At 39.9% G+C, this 25,671-nt stretch overlaps 1 protein-coding gene across 1 annotated transcript; it reads right to left on the bottom strand.

The window, feature by feature from the left end:
* Positions 1–3,811: 3,811 nt before the first annotated feature.
* On the bottom strand, positions 3,812–24,000 carry fgf16 (fibroblast growth factor 16). The gene is made up of 3 exons (XM_088344089.1): positions 23,172–24,000; positions 17,732–17,835; positions 3,812–7,503 (listed from the first exon to the last, which is right to left on the bottom strand). Exons 1-3 carry the CDS (start codon positions 23,482–23,484, stop codon positions 7,258–7,260), a joined length of 663 nt encoding a protein of 220 aa, XP_088200215.1. The 5' UTR covers positions 23,485–24,000; the 3' UTR covers positions 3,812–7,257.
* Between the last annotated feature and the right edge of the window lie 1,671 nt (positions 24,001–25,671).

Raw genomic sequence — 25,671 nt, 5'->3', positions numbered from 1 at the left:
CCCTGTTTTTGAGTCTTTTGTGTGCGTGCGTGTCGTATATGATAAAAAGTCCCTTTAGTCCAAACACTTAAATTCTGGGAGCTTTTGTGTATTCATACATCTAGCGAAGTTATAACAAACCACCAGGAGGGTGCAGTGAAATTCGTGTCTGGGAGGATCAGCCTGATTTACAAATAAATGAACGTACATTTCATTTATCATTTGATTGGCATGGCAAAAAACATACATTTGCATAGAAAATATATTTATTGCCCCGCGACCCTAATGAGGACAAGCGGTACGGCTAATGAGATGAGATATATTTATTGTCTTGATTCATAAATTAAGTATATTCGCTGCTTCTTTTAAATTAATGCATCAATAGATAGTTAAAAAAGGCCATTAAGTGAGAAAAATTACTGGATGCCTTGACTTGCTAATTTTTGCAAGGTGTGCCCCATTTAGGAATCTATGGCCTCACTATTGCCCTCTGCCTTGAGGCAAGCGAATTGTGTGCCTCACCGCATTTGCAGACATTAAGCTCAGTCATACATTACATACTGTCTTAATATTATTCATAATATGTGAAAATTAATAAAATAAAAACAAGTTTTTTTTAAAAAAAATGGTGATGTTAAATAAGAAGAAATACTGAATAAATATTATAATCTATTATACTTTTAATTTTATATTTCCATTATAATACTTGAGGCACTGCTTTACCGTCACTTCCAATCCCGCGTTTTATTTGAACCAAAAGCCCAAACAAATCTCAATTATTTGTATTTACTCATTAGGTTTTCTTTAAGGATTCTTATTCTGTACGTGGCCATTGAATGCACATCGACGTTCTTGGCAAATTTCTCACGAAGCTGCAAAAGTTTGATGGAAGCATAAAAAAACCGATAAAAGTCCAATATGAAACACTTGTATCCTGGAACGTTTCTTCAAACGCATAGATGTTAAAAAGGTAAGTTTTATAACGTCCTTTAGAAGTTTTTACGTGTATGACGTCAGGTCAGTTCTGGGTTACGGGTTTGGCTACTATGCTAAAGGTGCTAACGAGCTACTTAATCGCGTGTTGTTTTTTTAATTTATAGCGGTTTATTATTAATTGTAGTAATAAAATGCGGCGTTTGATTTCTTGTTTGCTGGGTAGTGAATAAAGTAATTTGTATAATGTACACCGGATGTAAACGTACAGGGTTGGGTAGGGTTACTTTAACGTGATTACTTTTGGATTACTCCAATACCAAATATGCTAATAAAAGACAAAAGAAACTAGGTATGAATAAAATTACTAAATTTTGTGCAGGCATGGGGAGTAACGGAATACATGGAACGGCAAAAATGATAATACAGGCTGTCCCAAAATGTTTACTGTTTTTAGCAGTTGATAACTCAAATATTTATTGTTTCTTTATAGACTGAACTGAATGATAGCAGACTTGACTCTGAAGAAAAGACATTTATTTTAAATGCGACCGTAAGTATGAAAACAATTCATGATGAATTAAATCTGGTACATCATGACATGTGCATTGTTTTGTCCCTAGTAGGTGCAATTCTATCAATCCAACAATTGAATTTGAATGTGATTCCATCACTCTACAACCTTTGTAAAAAAGTGTGCATCTTTGCTACATCGTTCCAATACAGCGATTTTTAGGTAGGCCATTGTGGCTTTTTGTTGGTGTTTTTCGCCACGTGTTTCACGGTTGGTACAGTTTTGTCCGTACCTCTTTGTTAGTGTTGATGCTGCCTAGGGCTTTCCTGTTAAGTTTACTCTCAGTTGGCGCGTGTTGGCTGCGCCTCTTTGAGTTAGCTAGCCTGTCGTTAGCGCCGGTTTGGCCGTGTCCTTTGGTTATTCCCGGCCGGCTATGGTCTACTAGCCTTGCATTATCGCCAGTTTTGCCATGTTCCTTGGTTTGTTTAATACTGGCTGGCTTCACCGTTGTCGCCGTTGCTGCTTTTCGTTGTTTGGACCCTGTAGCCCGCCATGGGAGGCACTCAGTGTGTGTGTGTGTTCTCCCTCTGTTGTACCATAACTGCATCCACCAGCGACACAAAACAGTACCTAGGCATTCTTCATGAAAACTACCAAAACTTTGCTCAAAACACTTGTGTCCTCTTTGACTAATTAGCACAAACAATATGGCAACTGGCTTGCTAGGGTTCTTGTGTTCTCTGATGACGTCACAGCTCAGGAAGTCAAAGACTATATGAGCTGTCTTCAAAATGAACTTTCTCAGTAAATCATTGGAATAACACAATGAAATATGTGCAGATTTTATGTAAAAACCATGTACTAATTCCTCATATTTGTATGTTTGAGAATTAGGGAAAACCTTTTAAGTCTTCGATTTTTCCATCAACCAGGACTCGGGGCAACGTCTCGTCTCGCCACTCGTAGAAACCAGCCAGTGGTGGAGCATTACTACCACTACAGATGTTTAAGTGTACACCCCAAGAGATTAGCGGCACTGCAGGTTTTTCCAGCACATCCCCAACACAGCCGGCAGCTGTTTCTGTCAGTTGTGCCTAGACGACACTATAGATTCTGTGGGGCCCCACTGCACCCCAACAGCCGATCGCTCCCCAAATCCACAGTGATCTGTAAAGCCAATTAGGAGTTTGGATCCAGTTGCATGGGGGAATCTGATTTAGTACGGTGGATGAAGCCGACTAAGAGCGAATTGTTGAGCCAGCGTGCTGTGCACTTCACTTGCTGAAGGCTTTATGGGGGCAAATTGGCCTGGGAGTCAACGTGTTCTTTTCTGGGAAACTAGATCCTCTGCGAAATGTTTTTTACACAACATTCTCGCCGTCTTTCTGACAAGAAGATACTATAGTTTGTTGCTTGCGATGTGCGCCCAAAACTTTGCAGATAAAATAAAATATTTTTTTGTAGACCAGGGATCTCAAACCCGCTATGATGATAGTTTGTGGGTCATGCCGTAATATGGAATTAATGCAAGTGCAGCCCGCATGGGTTAGATATGAATGCTACTTCCTTGCCACTTAGTAAGGCAGCGCTCAGAATTCACACACTTATGCTTTGAGATTTATGATTCTTCTGCCCTGGAATATGACTGGCCAGCTGCTTCCTAGTTTGATCCATGAAAGTGAGTATACGTTTCAACAAATTAGCTGATTTGATTAATCATTTTTGCAATCTAATCGCAAAATAATTTACCTAAATTCAAACACAGTATGAAGGGATTTCAGGCTGTGGGAGGGATTTGTCATCGCTGTTGAACTGAAGCTTGAAGGACAGTGGGTGCCAAAACATGCCTTTGTGATGTATTAATTTCTTAAGTCTTTATTTTTTGCTGTATTGATTTTTTTTAGTATAGATTATCTTTTTTTCATTGATACAAATGTATTTTATTTTCTTTTCTTTTTTAGACCTTCGTATTTTGTAAAATTGAGGACAGTAAATGCCATTTTTTCTTGTGGAAAGGCCCAACCTTACCTAGACCTTAACCCCAGTGGCCCCACAGTAAACTGAGTTTTGCACCCGAGGTGTAAACGTTGTTTTCAATAGAATCATAAATTAAAAGACTTGTCTGCAGATAGATTTTTGGTTGTTTTTTTCTGAAGAAAAAAATATCAATTAAAATGTAATAGTCAGTAAAATCCCTTCTTGGTGTTGGAGACGGGTATTTTTTGTTTGTCATGAGCACATCTGTGCAAATGTGCTAAATCCCACAAAAACTTGAAATATGGTCTCTCAAACAAGATATAATCAATGTATGAAATAAGACAGAGACAAGATCATGTACATTCTACATGTTTTTAATTGGTACATCAAATTTGGATCAAGGCGCAAATAATCTCACTAGCAAATATCACATAGCTGGACAATTTTATTGTCAATCACTGCAGATCTTCTTTATCATTACCTTTTTTAAAAAAAAAAATGTTTTATTGGTGTTATTTCAGTAGAATCTACAGACCAGATAATTTCAAGTTCATTACAAAATAAAGTCTTTGCAATAAATAAATATATAGATTCATATTCATACTTTATATATGGAAAATAAATATATTGTACATCTCATAAATAGGATCGCTCGCGTGTTCCCCTCTTACGTTTTCCTTCTCTGGCATGCTGAACATCACACAACACTCGTTCTTTATTCCCATGGAAAGTCCTTTAAGCATTTATTCCATTGTATTCTATATTAAAATTCTTGCACTAGTATCATTGTTGTTTTACTAGTGAGTTTCAGCACACTAGTGGAATGTGTTTTTTTTCCCAACAGTGCCACTTCCAGATATCAATGGGCTTATATACTACTGAGCATTTGTTGCACATATTACTGACCAACATGTTATATCACAATGTGCACTAGTGGTTTTACCTCAACTGCTAGTAACTGCTTCAGTCATAAGAAAAAACAATGCTTTGCAAGACTGTCTTTTTCGTACTGCATTGACGTTTTCTGAGTAGGGAAAATAATATACATCTTTTCAATTGATACAACTAAGACAACTTTAGCCAACATGCAAATGGTGAGTAAAATGTATGCAAATGTTGACAACTGTGTGCTACTAGTTGCACGATTGATATAAAATTGTACATGGTAATATCAAGTATAGAGGTGCAAGAAAGAATCGATTAATCTGTGATGGATGAACTAAATGAATTGGCACATTTCTTCAAATCTGTTAATCGTTTATGCTATTCGGAATGAAAATTAAACGTCTTGTCAGGACGTCACTCGACATTAAATTTGATCTAATTTAATTTAATATTTGTGTTTATCCTTTAGTTTGTGTGTGTGTGTGGTATTATAAATATTGGGCAGTCCGTTTGAGTGAGTGTATTCTATGCAAAACCTTATCAGTGTCAAATGTCCATTTTCATTGCAGATGGTTGCAACCTGCACTGTTGATTTGCCTTAGGCCAGGGGTTGGCAACCCAAAATGCTGAGCCATAATAGACCCCCAAAAAAACCCATATATTTAGAGCCGTAAAAAATTCAAAGCTTTATTTAAGCTTTATAAAGAAGGCAACACATACTGTGTATTTGACTATACTGTGTTTATATTCATTGGAAGTTGTTAAGAATGTTTGTGACATGATTTTCTTTCCACAGAAACCATATAATCTTCCCTTGTCAAACATTTTTGAAAAAGCACCAGGGAGCTACATGCCTCTCCAGAGCCACATGTTGCCGACCCCCGCCTTAGGCAAACACGATGATTGTTATTTTCAAATAATTTTCTGACTGGAATGAGGCAAATTAGCAACTAAATAATCATTTATGTTTTTTACAAGTGCATTTTAAAGAGATGTTCTTCTTAACAATTGAAAATTACAACATTACAGTGGCCCCTCTACATATGAGATACGAGAAATTCGAACAAATTGTTTTTCGAGCAAAAACCTTGCCCAACATGCAGGTTAAAATCTCAGTATTAATTTTATCAGATGCAACTGCTTGAGACAGTTCACAGTTAGCATCACCTCAAAACAAAACTGAGCTCTTGTGTTTTTTAGTGCTTAGGAATAATTCTTTTACAGCTATTTAGGGTTATCTTGGATGCTTTAGGGAAGCCGGAAATTGATTAATTGATTTACAGTTAGCAGCACTGCGGCGCAACGGTGAGCGTGTGTGCGACACAGATCTGAGGTCATGAGATTGAACCTCCTGTTTGGAGTTTGCATGTTCTCCCCGTGCTTGCGTGGGTTTCCTCCGGGAACTCGGGTTTCCTCCCACATTCGAAAAACATGCAATTCAGGTTAATTGGCTGGTCCTAATTGTCCCTAGGTATGAATGAGCAAGCGAATTGTCTGTCCCTGTGTGCCCTGCGACTGGCTGGCAACCAGTTCACGGTGTCCCTTGCCCACTGCCCGAAGATAACTGGGATGGGCTCCATCACCCGCCGCGACCCTACTGAGGATAAGCGGTGCAGATGATGGATGTATTTACAGTTATTTTATATTGACAGCATTAGCTCGATATACAAGAAATTCTATATACGAGCACGATCCGGGAACAAATTAGTTTCGTATGTAGAAGTATTCCTGTATTAGTTTAGTTAAACAACAAACTAACTTGCATGTTAATTTATTATAAAAAATAATTTAATGTTCTACGTGTATCTCGTGTTTCAGTAGATTTAATTTTATAATGCGTACACATGCTTTACTTGCCCATCGTTTTTACTGTACTGGAAGGCAACGGTGCAAAAAAATGTCACAGTTGTTCTACTAGTGCGCTGAATTGTCTTGCTGGTGATTGTAATCAGGTATCACGCCATGGCCGCTTTCTTGCGGAAATCTCTAACTCGTCATGAGTGGAGGACATGCAGCGAACCGAATACGCTACTAAGAAGCACTTGGCTACAGATTCACCGACCAGCCCCATTAGAACGGCAGTTACACGCGGGCTGAAGGTCTAAGCCCTTGTCAATGATTTTATCCTCATTCCGTAAACGAAGGCTCAACGGGCCAACCTGCAGCTGACCTGGTACATGAGGATTCGTGATCCAGAAATAATTACGAAAACTCCTATACGATAGCAGCCCAATCAGGCCAGCCGTGGTCCCTCTGTTTCCCAGACCGATATTAGATCTATAGTCTGCCCTTGGGAGTCCATGAGGGAGCAAACCAGATGCTGGTACTACAAGCTAGGCAACTCACAGTTCTCTTTCCCGATCAAAAATTCAATAGCGTCCAATGAACAGAACACCCTTGCAAAACCTTTGGAGCAATTATTTGATGTTGAGCTTCAGTTTCATGTGATTATTTGCTTTTTGTTCGTTAAAAAAAAAAATATTAATTTGAGATGTTACTCGCAAAGGAAGACGACACTTATCCCTACTAGTCCGCCAATTAAATAAATGCTTAAAGGTCTTTCCAGGCTTGTTCAGTAAGTGATCTCAGATGATGACCACATTCGTCGCGTTCTCTCTTCTCAGAAAGCATCTCGTGATACACGTTCGGTACACTTTCCTGTCCGTCCTCTCCGAGTCCGTGCGGGAATGCTTCTTCTTTCACGTTAGCTGTAGTGCTTTCTTTCCCGTAGCGCCCTTTTAAAGGAAACTGTCCGTTGGCTCCGCGCCAGCGTAGTGCTATTGCATCCCTTGGAAAGTGGTTATCGCGCCCGAGCGGAGCGTCCTCTGCTTGAATTGCAACGAAGCAACATCCAGGAACAAGATGTTTACATCAGCACTCTTGGCAAAGACCTCGGTGGAGGTGAAAACAGTTTGGTAGGAAAAAGACCCCCGCCGCCACATCTTCTTGTGAGCGGGTCTGAGCTGCGGTCACCTGTACTGGAAGAGGTCGCGGTAGGCCTGAGGGATTTTCTCGATCTCCACGGGCCGTGGTAAAAAGTGTGTGAGTTTCTGGTGCTTTTTAGTCCTGCTGCCCTCTCTGGGGGAGCCATCTTTGTTCAAGGCCACGTAGTAGAATCGCGCCGTGTCGTTGTGCTTGTAAAGCGTAGATGCGTACGTGTTGTACCAGTTCTCTTCAAACTGTTCCCTGAACACACACTCCGCTGTCAGCTTCCTCTAGGAAGAGGGAAAAGAAGAATCATTAGGGTCCCAGGATGAACTTTAAAAAAAAACCATTTAAATTATTATTCATTTTTAAGCAGGTAACATATTTTTCTTATTTTTTCCAAAACGCAGTTGACTGTAATTTGCATCAAAAGAAGCCCGGCGCAGTGGTTAGCGCATGTGCGGCACAGTTCATGTCATGGAAACCTCCTGCGTGGGTTCAAATCCAGCTCCAGACTTCCTGTGCTGAGGTTTCATGTTCTCCCCGTGCTTGCGTGGGTTTCCTCCGGGCGCTCCGTTTTCCTCCCACATTCCAAAATCATGCATGTCAGGTTAATTGGCCAGTCCAAATTGACCCTAGGTGTGAATGAGCGAGTGAGTTGTCTTTCCCCGTGTGCCCTGCAATTGGCTGGCAACTAGTTCAGGGTGTCCCCTGCCCACTGCCCGATGATTCCTAGGATGGGCTCCAGCACCCTCACGACCCTACTTAGGTTAAGCGGTGCAGCTAATGAGATGAGTTTTTGCATTGCTCTGGCTTTGCATAAATTAAAATTGGAACGTCACAGAGGATATATTACTACGGCCCTTATTTTATCTCACAGCCAGATGAACTCACGAAAAGAGCTATTTGTGTATTGCGAGGCATTTGCTTTTTGCAATTTCGCTTGCGTGACATTCAACTGAAGCAGCAGAAACTCATTTGAGCAGGTGATCATTATGACGAGGGCGAGTCATTAGCCAAGACTTTTCACTTTGCATCCCTCCCTTGAGCCGCGGACCTGCTGACCTTTTGCGCCAGTGGCTCAGTTTCCTCCCCGTAGTGCAACTTGAACACCCGACAGGCGTGCACGCACACACGCAGCTAGCTTCTCAAAAGCTGTCTTGACAGCGCAGCGTGAGCAATGGCCGCCAGTTCAGCAGGTGAGAGTTAGACGCCCAGCCGAGTGCGTGAGAGGGAAATTAAGACATGGGGGTACGGCGAGCATTTTGGCTGCCGAAAACGGGTCAGTCATGCAACGCCTGTTTCTGGTTTTGCTCTGTAAGCAGCCCGCAGAGAGGGGCAATCCCTCCCAAGAAAGAGAAACCTCTTTTAAGAAGTGCTGCAACGATTAGTTTACGTCCACAAAAAATGATAATAGAAGTACTCGACAATGAATTCTATTGACGACTATTGTCACCAAACACGTTTTTTCCAAACATGATAATAATCTCTTCTGAGAGTCGCTCACGTCAATAACGTCTAGTTGTACATTACCAGTTTGAGGGCATTTTAGCCTGGATACAGCAAATAAAAATAATACTTGAAAAGTTTACATAGCGGACCTTGCGTATGATAGCAGTACCTCAGTGATGCACGAACACTTAAAGCATGGGTCTTAAATTCGTTCTTCTTGGGGGGGTCTTTAGAGCTTAGGTTTGGGTAAGGTGGGGCCGTATTTCTACACTAAATAAGCTCTCAAAATACAAATAATCAAGAATTATTCAATAAAAATCAATCAGTAAAAAAATTAAATACAGTAAATACTACGTATGAGTAGAAAATAATTTAATTATAATTCAGATTCAGTGTGTATTTACATTTTTAACATTTAATTTTCTAACTACTAACCTTTCTGAACCTGGATATTCTCAAAAATATTTGTGGCCAACACAACAAAAAACAAATACAGCCAGTTTGTGTTTTATTACTATGCTTAATTAGATAAAACAATTTCAAGACACTTGGCTCAAAGGCAGAAACACACCGAAAGTTACATGCAAAGTGAATTCACTTTCTTATAAGTTTCAGTTCAACAGCGGTGACAATTTCCACCCTGGAGGGAGCAACCATATCAAACTATATACATATTAAGGCGGGGGCTTCATAAAATTGTCTTGTGGGCTGCATTTTTGAGACTCTTGGTTTAAAGAAAGCACGTCAGACAGTTGAACAAAACTGAGTCTGACTCGCCTCTGTAAGATTCACGGCAATACAGATCTGATGACATGCACTGTACATTTAGAAACATATAAGGTAAAAGAGAGCTTAAGGGTTATGGCAGTCTGTGTCTGACAATATATTTGAATTTAAATGAATGCAGTCCAAAGAACAAACATCAGTGGCTTAACCATTAAAAACCCCAAGCGCCAGTTGTTAAAAATGTTTGATTTTAAACTGTTGAGGATCGTTCAGTTCTTTAGTTTAAGACTTTGCAGTTTAGCACTAAATGTACTCCACAAAGTGCACATATTTGTTTTACTGTTCTACTGCTGCTAATGAGCCTATTATTGGTTTGCAAAGATACAAAATGGATACTTGATTTAAATTTATTCTTTACATTCCCGGGAAATAGTTTTTGCCCACTTGATCAAGTCTGTATTTTTTGCGTATTCATCACTTCACAAAGGTTTCAGATCATCAAACCAATTTTAGTATCACACACAGACAACCCAAGAAAGTACAAAATGCAAATGTTGATTCAATTTATTCAGGCACCAAAAAAATCTAGGTCTTTTTGGCCCTGTGTGAAAAGGTAATCTCGCTGCCCCCACGGTAAATCACGAAGTACCTGTGACTAACCACAGTTTTGGGAGAGCTGAGTTCAATTCCACAGGCCACACCCAAATGGATTGCAACTGCCTGTGTTGAATCAAGATATTACTTAAATTGAATCAGTTAGACCAGGGGTGTCAAACAGGCAGCCCGCGGGCCGGATCAGGTCCGCTAAGGGCTTAAATCCGGCCCGCGAGACAACGCTGAGGGAAGCACACGAGAAAAACGAGCTGCAGGTTGAAATATGTCTACTTAATGTCGCCAAAGCCAGGTGCCTCTCACAATGACACTGTCGTTGTATCTCTCTATCACTCTCTCTCTCTCTCTCTCTCTGTCTCTCTAGTTCTGTGTCTTTTTACCTTCTTTTGATCCGTCTTCCTTTTTTTCTCTCTTTCTCTCCTATTTCCTTTCCTACTCTCCTTCTCTCTTTTGATTTCTTTCATTCTCTTTCTCCCCCCTCTCCCACTATTTCTCCCTTTCTCGCTTTCCTTGTCACACACTCTCCTTTTTCTCTCACTCTCTTTCTCTTATTTCTTTCTGTCTTTTTTTCTTCTCAATCGACTAGTCCGGCCCCAAGAGAATGTTTGTTCTATGGTGTTGCCCCTGAGTTAAAATGAGTTTGATACCCCTGAGTTAGACAAAGTGAAGCAGTCTACTAATTCTTAAGAACACAATTGGCATGCCACAACCCCCCGTCCCTCCCAAAATCAAAAGATATTTGAAAAACAGTTATTGAAATCCATCTGTCGGGAAAAGGTCACGAAGCCATTTCCAAGGCTTCAGGGCTCCAATGAACCACTGTAGGAGCAATGATCCACATTTGAGTCGTATCACATTTTTCAAAAAGCATCTTAATTATCCCAGAGACTTTTGTAGAAACATTTGACAACTTGCTGTGGTTGACGGAATACATAAATCTGGCATTTACCAGAAGATCCTGAAAGAGAAATTCCGGCCATCAGTTCCTCTCCTCCAATTTAAGCGCTCTTGGATCATGCAGCAGGACAACAATCCGAAACACACAGCAAGTCCACCTCTGAATGGCACAAAAATGCCAAATAAAGTTTCTGAAGTGTCCAGATTTAAATCCAATTAAGATGCTGTGGTGTGACTTTTAACTGGCAGTTCATGATAGAGAACTCTCCAATATGGCAGACTTGAAACAATTCTGCAAAGAAGAGTGGGCCAAAATGTCTCCACTGCATTATGAAAGACTCATTACCAATTATCTTAAACGTTTGATGTCTGTTAGCGCTGCCAAAAGTGGCCCAACTCGCCATTAGGATCAAAGGCCAATTACTTTTTCACATAGGTTTTGATTTTTTTTTGTCCTTTAATAAATGGAATCAACATTTCAACACTGTATTTTGTATTTCCTTGGGTTGTCTCTGTGTGATATTAAAATCGGTTTGATGATCTGAAAGCTTTTTGAGTGATAAATATGGAAAAAACACAGAAATCGGGAAGGAGGTAAATACTTTTTCAGGGCACTGTATTTGTCTTTTCCTAGGTAAAGGACAGGTATTTTTTCATGGATTTAGGTCCCTACTGCCTGAGCTCTGATCGTAATTGAATTGATATTGAGACTTTTTACTTCATTTCTGTTCCGTGGCATGTTTAATAATAGATGTATTCTTAATTTGACCCATTTTTCTAGTGTTTATTGTAATTTGCCACGAAATCAAATCGACTTCATGCCAAATGTAAGAAAAAAATGGATAAATATTTGATCGTTTCAATCTTCGGTGACTAGTGGACAATTCAAATAGTCAGTAGCTGCAGCCAGACTTTTAAGTCGTTGCAAAGAGACACGGGTTCGTCTGATGCTTTGTCAGGTTCAGTCGAGCTGTTGTGTGTCAACACTACCTCAAAGACACATGACAGGTCCTATTAGACACTTTAGTCTGTGGTTTCAAGCTCGTCAAGGTCTGGTGGCTCGTCACGGCGGAAGAATTTCTCTAACTTTTGACCTGGGTCTATCTACTCAGGCAAAACAGAGGTTATAGGAAAAATAAAAAAAATGCTTTTGATCTGTTTTCCAGTAGTTTTGTATTTGCAAATTAGCGTGTTTTGAGACACGAATAATCTCAACGAGCTGTCTGTGATTAGGCCATAACAACAATTTGTTAAGGTTTGCTAGTATCAAGTATAATTATCTGTTTAAGGAACTTTGTTTCAATGTTATTGAGTGATGATTGATGAGTGAAGTGTTATTTGAACTTGTGACTTGCAGTCTCTCTTTTTTTGTACCTCATCTGTTTCCAGAATATTCTGTAATAAAAACTTAGACAGAACTCCTTAGCTCCAGCGCTTGTTATACCTATCTCACAATCCGGTTGCAAAAAAACACGCATAGGAAATAGAAGCCATTCCTCTTCAAATTGAGATAAAAGAAGCTCCCAATGCTGGTGATACAGTGTACATAGATGTCAACCATTTATTTGTATGTATAACTTAATAACAGACTAAATATTTCACCACATGTGTTAGCATTTTGTAATACTCAGCATAGTATGCTACCAAATACAGAATCATGGAGCAAACTTCTTTTATGATGTAAAACATTTTGAATTGGCTATGTCTTGTTCTATTTGTTTTAACAGTCATTCAATTATCAGAGTAAAATGTATGTCATGTCAAATGCTCAATGTACATATTGAAAAAAAATCCAGAGGGTAGCCATTTTGTACAAGTTCTGCTATTTTTCTTTCTCGTTTGCCTTTTGGGTTTCTTTGCTAATAGCTGGTTATTTTAATACGCAACTACAACCGACTATTAGTAAAATAATCAATTTTTTGCATGCAGTAAAAATTTGCACAAATAGTGAGGCTTTGATATAATATAACCTGTTCAAAATCTAAATACAGTATTTATCCGAGTCGTGTTTAACATACACACATTATTTTATTTAATGGAAAATCAGTATTTTTTGGTTTGAACCAATTTATTGACACTAATAACAGCAAACAAACAACGTGAGGTTTGAACAACCCCTCTCGACAATCTTAACAGCAATCAAGCATATTCACAATTTCGTTATGTCTGACAATATGACGTTTTAACATTTTTTTCTGACATTTTTAACATCTTTGTGTCGCCATTTTTTTTTAGCACAAACTAAGCATGGTCAGTCACAAATGTTGTGTCAAATATTATCACAATGGGAATTGAACCCGGATTGTGGCGGTGAAAGTTCCTAAAGATAAGCACTAGATGACACAAGATAATGTCCTTATTTGATTTCATTATCACACTGTTTTTGATCACCGTACTACGTACAATGTTGTTTTGGCTGAAGTCCTTTCCCAAAATGCTCCGTTACAACATTGTTCATGGCACCATGGGTAAAAATATTGTGATAACAACATAGAATTTAAAGCCTTTTCCTATGTTATCTTCAACCAAAGTAGTTAAGAATTGGCATTGTCACTGCCATGTTCCGGATTGAATCCCGGTGAATCCTATCTTGTACAAATTTGGACGGTGATAGTTAATAACTAATTAATCATTCCTCGTATATGGTAATGTACAACTATTAGTTATACTCCACTAATTTAAAAGTTAGGGCCAAAAATAACATTGACAAACAAGTTTGTAGAATTTTTGCTGTAGTTTTTCATTTCTGATCATTACTGATAGCTTGATAAAAATGGGGGAGCTGACTTAGATCAAACAATTGTGATTTGTTAAAGGCTGATTATTAGTGCTGCTTTTTTGTAGTTGTAAAAATTCCAATCAGCTTAGCTGTTAACTTTTATTACCTCTGTTAACTATAGTACTGGTTTATTCTTGACTAATTGGGCCATGGCGCCCTCTATTTTCTATTGGTCATTTTGTCCCCATTACCCTGAACCATCTGCCCATCCCCCCATGAGGGTTCCAAGAACTGGGATACCAGACTGATAACACACAGTAACAATATCTTCTCTCTAAATACAATGGGCGTGTTTAAAGGTAGAAAGGTAGCCTCTGTTTCAAATGCTACTCTGGGAAGAAGGTGGCGGTGCAGGAAGGTGGGGGTCTTTTGCCCCCGAGAGGCCCCCAGGTAATGCCTTGGGACACCTGATACACATAACCCTGACATACTCCCCCTCGTCTTTGTCTTTGTCTCTTTCCTCTCTCTTGAGATGAAAACGTTCTGCCTGGACAACAAAGAGGGGAATATTCTTGAGAACTAAGCAAACTGGTCGCTTCCATGTTTAACGCCGAAGGTCAGGAAGTTCACCGAAGACAAACCTCTGACGGTCTGGACTCACTTTGACAAGACTTAATCAATATTCTGGCATCTCTGTGAACTTGAAGTGCCTGAGTGTCTTTTATTTAGGTTGTCTTGTGACCTGCTGGTGAGGGTTCATTCATAGATGTGAAACATCAAGAGGCTGAGCTTCATGAGGAGCTTCTCAGACATAATTGTTTAGTCTCGGCACAGTTTTGATGATAACGAAAATTTGCCAGCAAACACTCGAAAGGATATTCAAAGAATCAAAGATCGGCACTGCACTTTTCAGAGTGGCAACGGTGGAATTTCTTCTTCCATGTACCAAAACTTCCCACGCTGTAAACCTCCTTTTCAATTCATTAAATATTAACTACCGTATTTTCCGCACTATAAGGCGCACCAGGTTATAGGGCGCACCCCCAAAAAATAGTTTTTGGTCCTATATTTTCCATACATAAGGCGCACCGGATTATAAGGCGTTACAATGGGAACGTCGACAAAACAGTCAGATAGTTCAGTCAAACTTATTACCCCCTTAACATTCCGAAAGCTTGAAAAAACAGCAAATACGTGTCTCAGACATGTACGGAAACAGTGTCTGTACGATGTCACCAATCACTCAAATGCATTGTTCCAAATATCATTCGGAATGTAAAAGTCTTGGGATTCAAGAAATGCCAAACATTTCTTACTTTCCATTTTTTTTTTTTGCTGGCAACTGTGTGGACAGCAAAGTAAGAATTGTGCAGGGAAACGGGGTTCTTTACTGTGCATATGACAATAAACTCTTTGAATTGAATTTAGTTTAAAAATAGACTCATCACAGAAACATCAAGATCGTTCTAAAACAAGATACCGGGAAAATATAAAGCCGCATAGCTCACGTAAGTTCTCTTGCAGCCATCACGTTCAATAATGATACCTAACCATGGTCTTCTTACAACCGTGAGTGTAGTAAATCCAGGAGAGTAAAATTCTTGCAAATACAGAATAGTAAAAAATGTTTTCTCTATGCCGTAGTGCAACCCAACGTGTGATTCACATTTATCTTTTTAGGCCAATTGCAGGCTTTGTTTCACCCCTTTAGCCTATGCGAGCCTGTAAATGATAAAAAGGATCCGCCCCCTTTACCTCCGAATAACTTGAGCCAATAGTGACTGATTCAAATGATGATTGACACATTGGTCAGGAAATGAAACGCCGGTATATGAATCCCAGCATACACCGCGGACTACTGAAATGAAATGATCTGCATTTATATAGCGCTTTTCAAGTCAATGACTTCCCAAAGCGCTTTACATTTGTGCTTCACATTTCCCAATAGCGGCCGTGATCTGTGCAGCCATGTAAGGCGCTAACCTGCTTATTGGGGGTATTGGGGGTTCAGTGTCTTACCCAAGGACACTTCGACATGTAACACGGACAAGCCGGGATTCGAACTGGGATCCCTTAATCCTAAGACGATCGCTCTACCTCCTGAGCTACTGCCGCCCCACTACTTCGCCTTCGGGGGAAAATCTAGTCGGCGGCTGCTTGCCTTAGTTGCAAGACTTTGCGACTTAACATTGATCCATACATTAGGCGCACTGTATTATAAGGCGCATGGTCAGCTTTTGAAAAAAATAAAGGCTTTTAGGTGCGCCTTATAGTGGGGAAAATACGGTACTGTATTTTCCCCACTATAAGGCGCACCTAAACCCTCAAATTTTGCACCTTATAGCCCAGTGCGCCTTATATATCGTAGAAAACGGTGGATAAAATTAGAAATGCATACAGTATTTGTAAGTGTACTTAACCACACAAGGTATACTACTGTATTTGTACAAAGAATGATCAATCGAACATCGTTGACGGAAATCGCAAAACTTGGTATGCAATGGTAATCGGACCGGGGTTGCGGTTGTAAGCACGGTGACATTAAGCCACTAGAACAATGTTCAGAAACCCTAAATGTAGAAAGAGCGACAATGAACCAAAGAAAATAAAAGCCTTATGTAACCCTGTTTACAATTTTAAATAAAAAGGGGTCTCAGGATTAAAAGTTAAACATTTAGTATTGTTTTAAAATGTATACAAAATATACATACAATACATCCATATTTTACTCATTTTCATCATTTTTTAAAAAGCTCCAGGGAGCCACAAGGCCAGTGCTGAAGAGCCACATGTGGCTCAAGAGCTGCAGGTTGCTAACCCCCGCACTAGACCACCAGTGATACAGATGACATACAAAAAGGCATTGGAGATTATCTCATGATCAGACTATTTTTACTCACAGTGTCAGAAACGACAGATAGAGAATGGAGGAAACAGAAAGTCGTCCTGAAAGATACAAATAAATGAAAAGTCCGATTTCATCAACACACACATCAAATAGTTGTTCGCCTTGTCATGCTTTTTTTTGGTGTTTATTTATATCTTTACGTCAAGTCATGTTTATTTGTATATCCCTTAATCACAAGGAGTCTCAAAGGACTGCACAGACCACAGATTATTGCAAACCACAGACTATTATGACACCATCCCCTGATCTAAAACCTACATGAAGGCAAGGAAAAACTCAAAAACCTCAACATGTGGAAAATGAAGGAACCTTGAGAAGGGACCGCACATGAGGTCATCCCCCTTCCAGGATGACCAGGCTGCAATGGATGTTGCTATAACAAATAATACACAGATATCGTCAACATAAAATATAGGTTATTCATATGCTATGAGTAGAAGCGTGTTTTAAGCCTAGATTTAAACATTTCCACTAAGGTTGCAGATCGAATCTCAAGGGGAAGAGCATTCCACAGCACCGGGGCCCGAATGGAGAATTTTCAGACCTTCAATATGTGACGTATTTACATTGTCTTTAGAAATCTCTTCCCGTATGCGTAGAATCTTCTTATTAAAGATGACCATAAAGTCATGGGCTGAATGGGTAGAACTATCTGGAATAATCTGTTGCTACAGTGTCGAAAAGGATTTTGGGGATATTCTTTTGTGCCGCAATCACCTTTGAAAAATGGGATGATTTTGCAGAGGCAAGGGCTGCTTTATACTTTAACAAGCTGTCACACCAGGTCTGAAGGAAAACCTTAAACTTGGTAGCGCGCCATTTTATTTCAGATTTTCTGCATGGACAACTTTTTGTTTTGTCCGTTTTATAACATTTGTTTCTGGCACCGTGAGTAAATAAGTGTGATAGTAAGATAAAATCTAATTCCTTTTTGTATGTCATCTGTATCACTAGTGGTTAAGTTTGGGCAACAATTTTCTTCTGATCAATTATTGCACTCATATGTATTGTGCTCAAACAAATTCGGTAGTTCCTAATTTTGCTTAAATTCAATGCGACTTTTATGTGACAAATAGATAACCAAAGATCATTTTTGGGGGGACCTCATCTTATCATCTGGTGCGCCTTATAGTGCGGGAAATACGTTAATTGTCTATCACTCATCCCAAGGCAATGATTGTAGAGTTTTTGGTTTTTGACTCACCGACCCATAGAGCTCTCCTTTCTCGTTCATGCCGAGGTAGAGTCCGGCGTCCACGCCTCTGATGCTGACCAGACCGACCGCCAGACTGATGAATTCCAGGATACCTTTGGATTGAACGAATCGGTTAGGACGCACTCTACTGTACATACTTTTCACATTTTACATTTGTGGATTGGTGAAAAATAACTCGTGTGTGGACTGAATGAAAAAATCTGAAATGGATCAAATTGACCTGTGGGGATTTTAATCCATCATCAGCAGTATTTTTTGTTTTCATCTACCTCACAAATATAAAAGAAGACAATAAAACCTGCAGAATATTAATTATTAAAGGGACACTGCGTGATATTTTATATATTGTTAGTGCAACCAAAAACAAGTGCTACAAAGCACAAACAATGTGACACAACTGCACCATTTTTCAGCAAATTTTTTGCCTTGTCAAGGTTGCCATGGCGCCCAATTGGCCCCGCCTGTTTGGCGCCAGCTGCGGCTCGTTGACAGATTGGCTTTCCTTCTATTTAAGCTCAGTGCTCTCACTGACTGTCGGTCAGTCCGACAACAAACCTTTGCCCCGCAAAACGTGGGTTTTGACTTGGTCATGTTTCCTGTTAGTATTTCCTGTCCGGTATTGTTCTCGTTTATTTTGTCCTGTTTAATATCGGTTTCCAGTTTCGTTCCCGTCTAGGTTGTCCTGTTTAATTTCGATATCCTGTTTTGATTTCAATCCTGTCTGTCCCGTCCTGTCTGGTATCGACCCCATCTGTCAGATATCTGCTCGGGCAATTCGTATCAATTTCGTCGACCTCTGGCTTCCTGTCACTCCACGCCAGGCTGCTGCCTAACGTGCATGACTGCCCCATTTCCCGTAAAATAAAAGCTTGTGTGAGGAACGTCACGCATTTGGGTCCTGATCCTGTTCTGGTTCAAGACATGCCCAGCCTTTCGCAATTTTTTTTTTTGGGGGGGATACCCCTAGCAGCAAGATTGCAGACAATCATCTTATTATACCTCTAGGTGAGCCTCATGTTATATATAATAAATACAATTTTGTTCACCAAAAAGTATTCTTGTTTAAAAAAAAAGCCTGTTTATAATATAGGTCATGTATTGTTTCCTACTATTCAAAGAAATGTGTTTTTTTAATGAATTACATTTTTACCACTAGTAGGCGCTAAATAACACTCACTGTCCCTTTGAGAAAATTCAATTGCTCAGGGTTTGGAGAATTTCAAATCGAAAAAATATTTTGATGCTAAATCAATCTAAAAATGTAGGTGGCTTGATAAAATTCTGCTTCGTGACATTCAATTACTTTTTTCCAATTTGTTGGTCTCACCAAGATTGTCTTGTAGCAATACAGAAAAACATTCAAGTATTGGATCAGACTTATACCTGAAACATAAAACCACACGTTAGAGGCATTTTGCACAAGTTGTACCAGCAGAGCACGCTATCAAATGTTTTATTATGTCATTTTTGCTTTCTGTGAATGAATGAATGGTTTTAATTTTCATTATACAAGTATTACTAAATTGGAGGGCTTCTCCTTTCAGTGCAAGTAAAACAAATTGAAAACTCACAGGTGTGCAAAAGGACACAAACGTAAAACAAAATGTTATTGACCCATGATAAATATGTGCATATTGGCAGTTGTACAGTACATTGTGCTCATGGATGCTGTAGATCAGAGTTCAGGGTGGGCATAGCTCTTGGGAAGAAGCTGTACCTTATTGTTTGTATTGTCTTTGCAGCCGGTTAAAATGTGACACGAAAGCACGTTTTTCATCAAGCTCTCGGTGTACCCTGAGTTTTTTCTAAAGTTTTATGAGGATCGTTCACCGTTGATTCTGGCTAAGAAGTTCCGGTGTAAGCGAACGAGAACTTCAAAGAGTGGGAAAAAAAGTATTCAAATCGAAATCCTGGACGCCAGGACGCAGAGGTTCGCAGTCAGAAAAGATCCAGCTGGCATAGGCCAGCGTGCAGCCACCTGGGGCCCATCTTCATCCCGACCTAACGGGGGCGCCAAATTCAGACAGCGCCTCTCTTTAATCGCAGCCATGTCTGACAAAAGGCCTCACTCCCATCTGAACCTCAAGTCCAGCCAGATACAAAAACGAGGACCACCCATCCTTTTTATGTGATCGGCTCGGTTTATTTGGAAGAAGACCGTTCGTTCTGCACCTGCACATTTGCGTGTTACACGTCCTCAACCTGGCGGCGATTGTTAGCAGCTGAAGAGACACCTGTGGCCACAGCCCAAAGGGGATTAGTCGGTTAGGAGGACGTGCTTTTTCCTCCTTGCACACCAGGTAATTGGGACGCATGGTAGGATAGCCACTGGGGACGGAAACAGCTCAGGAGTGAAACGGGTGGAGAATTCTTTTAATTGCTTGTGATACTTTTGCATGGCGAAGCGAGGAGGTGTAAACTCAAGGTCATGTCTGTTATCACACTTGCATAATCACGGATATCGATACAGTGTACTGATACCGCTGATACTTTCATATGTATACAGCGTGTCCCAAAAAATCTATCCAGGCTTTGACTTCAAAAAGCCAATGTTACTTTTTTTCTGTTTCAAGTTAGTTTCAGAGTAAGAATGACGGAAACTAGGCTTAGGCTCAGGGTTGGGTAGGGTTACTTTAACTGGATTACTTTCAATTACTTTTGGATTACTCCAATACCAAATATGCTAATAAAAGACAAAAGAAACTAAATATAAATAAAATTACAAAATTTTGTGCAGGCTTGGGGAGTAACGGAATACATGGAAGGGCAAAAATGATGTTGGCAAGCTGTTTGAATTTATTTTCATTTTGTTTCTGTCGCATTTTATGTTAGTTTTACCGGAGATCAAAGAGATCAAAGCCAGGAGAGAAAGCTTACCACGTGTTGTGAGTCATAATTTTATTCATATTTAGTTTCTTTTGTCTTTTATTAGCATATTTGGTATTGGAGTAATCCAAAAGTAATTGAAAGTAATCCAGTTAAAGTAACCCTACCCAACCCTGCTTAGGCTTGTGTAAAAAAAAATTTCTGGAAATATCAAAATAAAGCTGTAGTGCAAATCAGTGTCTGAAATAATGTCTGCCCGGACGCCCGGGGCGTGCATCTTTTACGTCGGGCGTACAACTTACACAAAGTCTCTTACCCGGGTGGCCAACAACTTTTTCAAGAAAGAATTTTTTTTTAAAAAGAGGCAAAAGATTTTTTTTCAAATAAAACGTTTGCTTTATTCCGATTTCGAAATCGACTTTCTGTTTGGAAATTTCTGAATTTTTGGCAATTTGCATACTCTGCAGCCAATCAGAAGCCTGCATCGAATAACTTTGTGCTTCCGGACTTTCCCGAACCTTATAAGGTCGTGCATTTGCATATATTTTCGCAAAGTAGACACCCAGAGAACTCAAGAAAAATGGATAAGTGGTTAGGAATCAAGCCAAAACCTCAGTCCCAGAGGAAATATTCAAAAGAAGCTAATAAAGTTAATGACGCTACAAAACGTAAACGTGCATTAAAAAGGATCGTGGAAAGACGAGTTCACGTGGCTTGTAGCAGACGACGCAACGCAAACATTGCATGAATGAAGATGAGTAACTACAGGTACATACTGATGGCAGATCGAAAACAGCGATGTCATATACATGCAATGAATGTTATAAGTAGATTTATAAGAAACTTAATTATAAAGTTTTGTTCTTTTATATATTCTGATTATCAATCCTTAATACTTTGCAACAATGTTTTTCTTTTTTTTTACGATTAGTCCTCTCATTGTGTTTCAAGTTGGGAAAAATGGGGCAGGGAACTTTGAGGCTGGGCAGGCAACTTTTCTTGTCTGCTCGGGTGTCCGGTAACTTTTTGTCACGAGTTTCAGACACTGTTTATTGGCTATTTACTCTCGACCTGTATATACATTTTTGGGACACCTTTTATATCATTTACACACTCGTAAACGTTTTACAGTAAACAAAATAAACTAAATTAAGTAAACTAAATTTTCCACTCCTTTGACCTACTTGATCTAACTTTCTTGGTCAATTTAAATTTCAATATTTAAAAAAAGTTTAAAGGTGGCAGGGGGTGTGAGGACAGTATGTATTATTTGACCTCTATGTATGCAACCGAAAACAAATGCTAAAAAGCGCAAGGAAGAATACAAACTAGGGAGAGTCTAAGTGGTCAATCTTTACTCAAAGTGGAAGATAAGTATGTCCCTTATATGTTCATGTATTTTTTCTTTTGATTGATTTTTTTTATGAACAGTTTTATGAAAAGTTTTCTTTTACCCTTAGAGGCTGCTAAATTATACTCACTGTCCCTTCAAACAAATTCACCTTCTTTTGCATTATTAAAATAACATGAGTTGTTTTTTGCACAATATACAAACAAGTAATTAGAAATAACAACATAATGGCAATTTTTTCCAGCCATTCATCCATCCGATTTCTGTGCTGCTTATTCACATTAGAGTTGCGGGAGTACTGGAGCCCATCCCAGCTATCTTCAGGCAGTGGGCAGGGGACAACCGTCAAAGCATTTTTTTTAACTTTGTATTTTATTTTACATTATCTGCCAGATACCAATACCATGCAGGTCACATTAATACTTCCACGATGAGAGATTAGCACTGACAAGTTTTTATATGTGTCCACAGAGTCACAATTTAACACTATTTAAGGTGTTCCATTTTAATACCTTGTTATGTTGGAGCAACTGGTTCTGTGTTGTTGAAAAAAGGGACTGAAGAGTTCTAAATCAACACTATTTGGATCAGACACATACATTTTTGTAGTCTACTACCGGAGATAGGCTTTGCTTTTGATTGATTGAGAAGAATCAAGATAGTCCTCTTCCATGCTTTTTTGGTAAAATAAACAATGTATTTTATTTTACACATCTCTCTATCTATCTGAGAAATGTGGTGTCTTACCAGGGTTGGGTAGGGTTACTTTAACTTGATTACTTTCAATTACTTTTGCATTACTCCAATACCAAATATGCTAATAAAAGACAACAGAAACAAAATATGAATAGAATTACTAAATTTTGTGCAGGCTTGGGGAGTAACGGAATACATGGAACGGCAAAAATGATGTTGGCAAGCTGTTTGGATTTATTTTCATTTTGTTTCTGTCGCATTTTATGTTAGTGTAGATCAGAGAGATCAAATCCAGGAGAGAAAGCTTACCACGTGTCGTGAGTCATCATTTTATTCATATTTAGTTTCTTTTGTCTTTTATAAGCATATTTGGTATTGGAGTAATCCGAAAGTAATTGAAAGTAATCAAGTTAAAGTAACCCTACCCAACCCTGTGCCTTACTTATTGGCGCTCAGCAAGTCAAGCTTAAAAATTGCACTAAAACCCTAGAACCGGCTGGCGACCATCAAAAAAAATAATTGAAATAAAGTCGAACGCATCGATCAAGTACATACCAAACCTGCTGTGGTCCTGTCTGGTCCCGTGGACCGTTCCGTTAGGGAATATCTCCAGCTGGAAGCCGGTCCTGCAGTAGAGTTGCCTGCGCCTCAGGATGCCTTTAAGGTGTCCAAAATCGGTGGGCGATCCCCGGTGTAGCCCCCCTTCGATCTGTCCCAGGCGCTCATTCAATCCCAGCGGAGCCTCCGGCTGCAGGGGCGCGTTCCCAAACGCGGGTAAACTCTGTAAATCCAAATCGAGCGCTCCGAACAAAGTCCCCACCTCGGCCATGGTGTGCACGGCCGTCAGGTTCAAACTAAGCGAAGGCATTGGAAGTGACGCAAATGCGCAAAAAGGTCCGAGCCATGCAGGCTGAATCAAATCCTCTCGTCATCTGTTTTGAAGGTGTGCGCTAATGAGAATGAAAAGTCGCGATTATATACATCTTCCCCACGCATTCTCCTCACTTTGGCCACGCCTGGCTGGCATCTTCTCGTTGCGCGCACCTCACACCCAAACGCGGACTCGTCTCATCCAACTCGCGCGTAATGCGCTCGCTTTCGTGCAAATCCTCTCGCGTCTTTAAAGAAAAGTGGCGAGAGTTGCGTTCAAAAAACATGCTGGAATGTTTAGAACCCGGTGATCCATCCGTTGCTTTTTCCTTTTAGGAGCTAGCGCCGTGTGCGTCCTAATTTCCCTGTCAAGATGTTGAAAATAACTTGCGCATATGCTCAGTGCAATCCAAGCTTACGCGCAAGTGTCCTTGCCAACAACTGGAGCTTCTCATGAGAGCTTTCTTTTCTCTCCTCCTCCTTCTCCTTCTTCTCCTCCTTCTCCCCCTCCTCTTTGGAAGCAGGTGCTTCCTCGCCCCCTCTGCACTCCGTCTGCAATGTGCTGCGGCTCTGCAGCGGTTTAACCACTTGTAGGGCATACCACTGGTGAGAAGGGGAGGGGGAGTAGTGCACCATCAAACGTGACTGGTGTGAAACCACCACAACCACTAAGTGACTTTAAACACCATGTCAAGCAGTAGTTTCAAACCTGCAGCTGGGGTGCCAATTGCGGCCTGCAGAATGATAGTTTGAACTCAAAAATACTACAGATATACTGTAAATTCCGGACTATAGCGCGCACCTGATTATAAGTCGCACCCACCACATTTCGGGGGGAAAACTGATTTTGTACATACACAAGCCGCACCTGTATATTAGCCGCATGTGCCCACGTTGAAAAAACGTAATACAAACACGAAATTGGGGGGGTGGGATTTTGTAAGGTTTATTGTTCTATATTCTTTATCAATTATCCATTAAACGTTATCGGTCAAATCATAATATGCCACAAAGCCAAGAGGCCGAGTCAAGGTCCTAGCCACAGAGCCATGCAGCAATCAGTGCGAATGCACCGTTCTCGGAGGTACTGCAATACCGGGCCGATGCGTGCAATGGACAGAGCAAGCTCTAAGCACAAAATTAACCCATACCCGATACAGTCTAAGAAACACACCCGTCAAAATGAACGGAAAACGATACCGGTACTTAACATTTAATGCAGACCTGCAAAGTCCATGTGCCCGTTGAAAGTAATTCAAGGAAAAATGTGTATATTTCCAAAGGTAAGGGTGGGAAAAATATATATCCACTATTGTCGGCCGCATCCACAAACACGTCTCACCTTTACTCCACTTCCCGTCAGCCCGCGTTTGCCCCGCCCCTTCTTTCTCATTTGCTCGTACAAAACATATCAGAATAAGTTTCTAAAATAAATACATTACAAAAATATACAGTTGCAAATACATATTTTACATGATTACACATATTTACAAAGAAAGACGGTACACCGAGAGTGTTTTCAAAGCTTTAATAATAATATTATAACTTTCATCCCAAAGAGAAAACGCTACTAGGAACACGCTCGCAACACAGCAAACAGCCCTGTCAACAAAACCTACCACACTTGTAGTAAGCACAGTAAGCCGTCCTCATCTTCTTCCTTATAGCTGACGTCATCAAAGTCGTCTTCCTTTAGTCTAGGAAAGAGACTTTGTCATATAGCCGTCGTCCCTCGCTCCCTTACTCAAAAACACACTAGCATCACGCTCGCAAAGTAAAGTTACTCTACGCGCGATAGCTCTGTTTCCTTCTATTTCGGACTGCCCGATTGCGTTTAGCTTGAATGTTGCGTCATGTGCCAAGCTAAAAAGTTGCAGTCTAAATCTTACCTCTTGTACTCGAGCGCCGCTGGCAGCCGACAGAAAAATTACATAAATCGGCCGCATCGCTGAATAAGCCGCAGGGTTAAAAGTTTGGGGAAAAAGTAGCGGCTTATAGTCCGGAATTTACGGTACTTGAAAGATTCTACGATGGAAATACTCCAAAGACACAACAGCAGAAATTCAAAAACGACAGTAATGGTACAAATAAACAACAGCTATACTAAAATATTATACAATTATACAACGTTTAGAAATACTACAACATACTGCTAAAATATAACTACAGTAATACTACAAAAATA

Source organism: Urocampus carinirostris, chromosome 9 (assembly GCF_059441175.1).
Source record: "Urocampus carinirostris isolate Australia breed hairy pipefish chromosome 9, RoL_Ucar_1.0, whole genome shotgun sequence".
NCBI lineage: Eukaryota > Metazoa > Chordata > Actinopteri > Syngnathiformes > Syngnathidae > Urocampus > Urocampus carinirostris.
The sequence above is the reverse complement of the archived record's forward strand: the minus strand, read 5'-3'. Positions and strand labels throughout refer to the sequence as shown.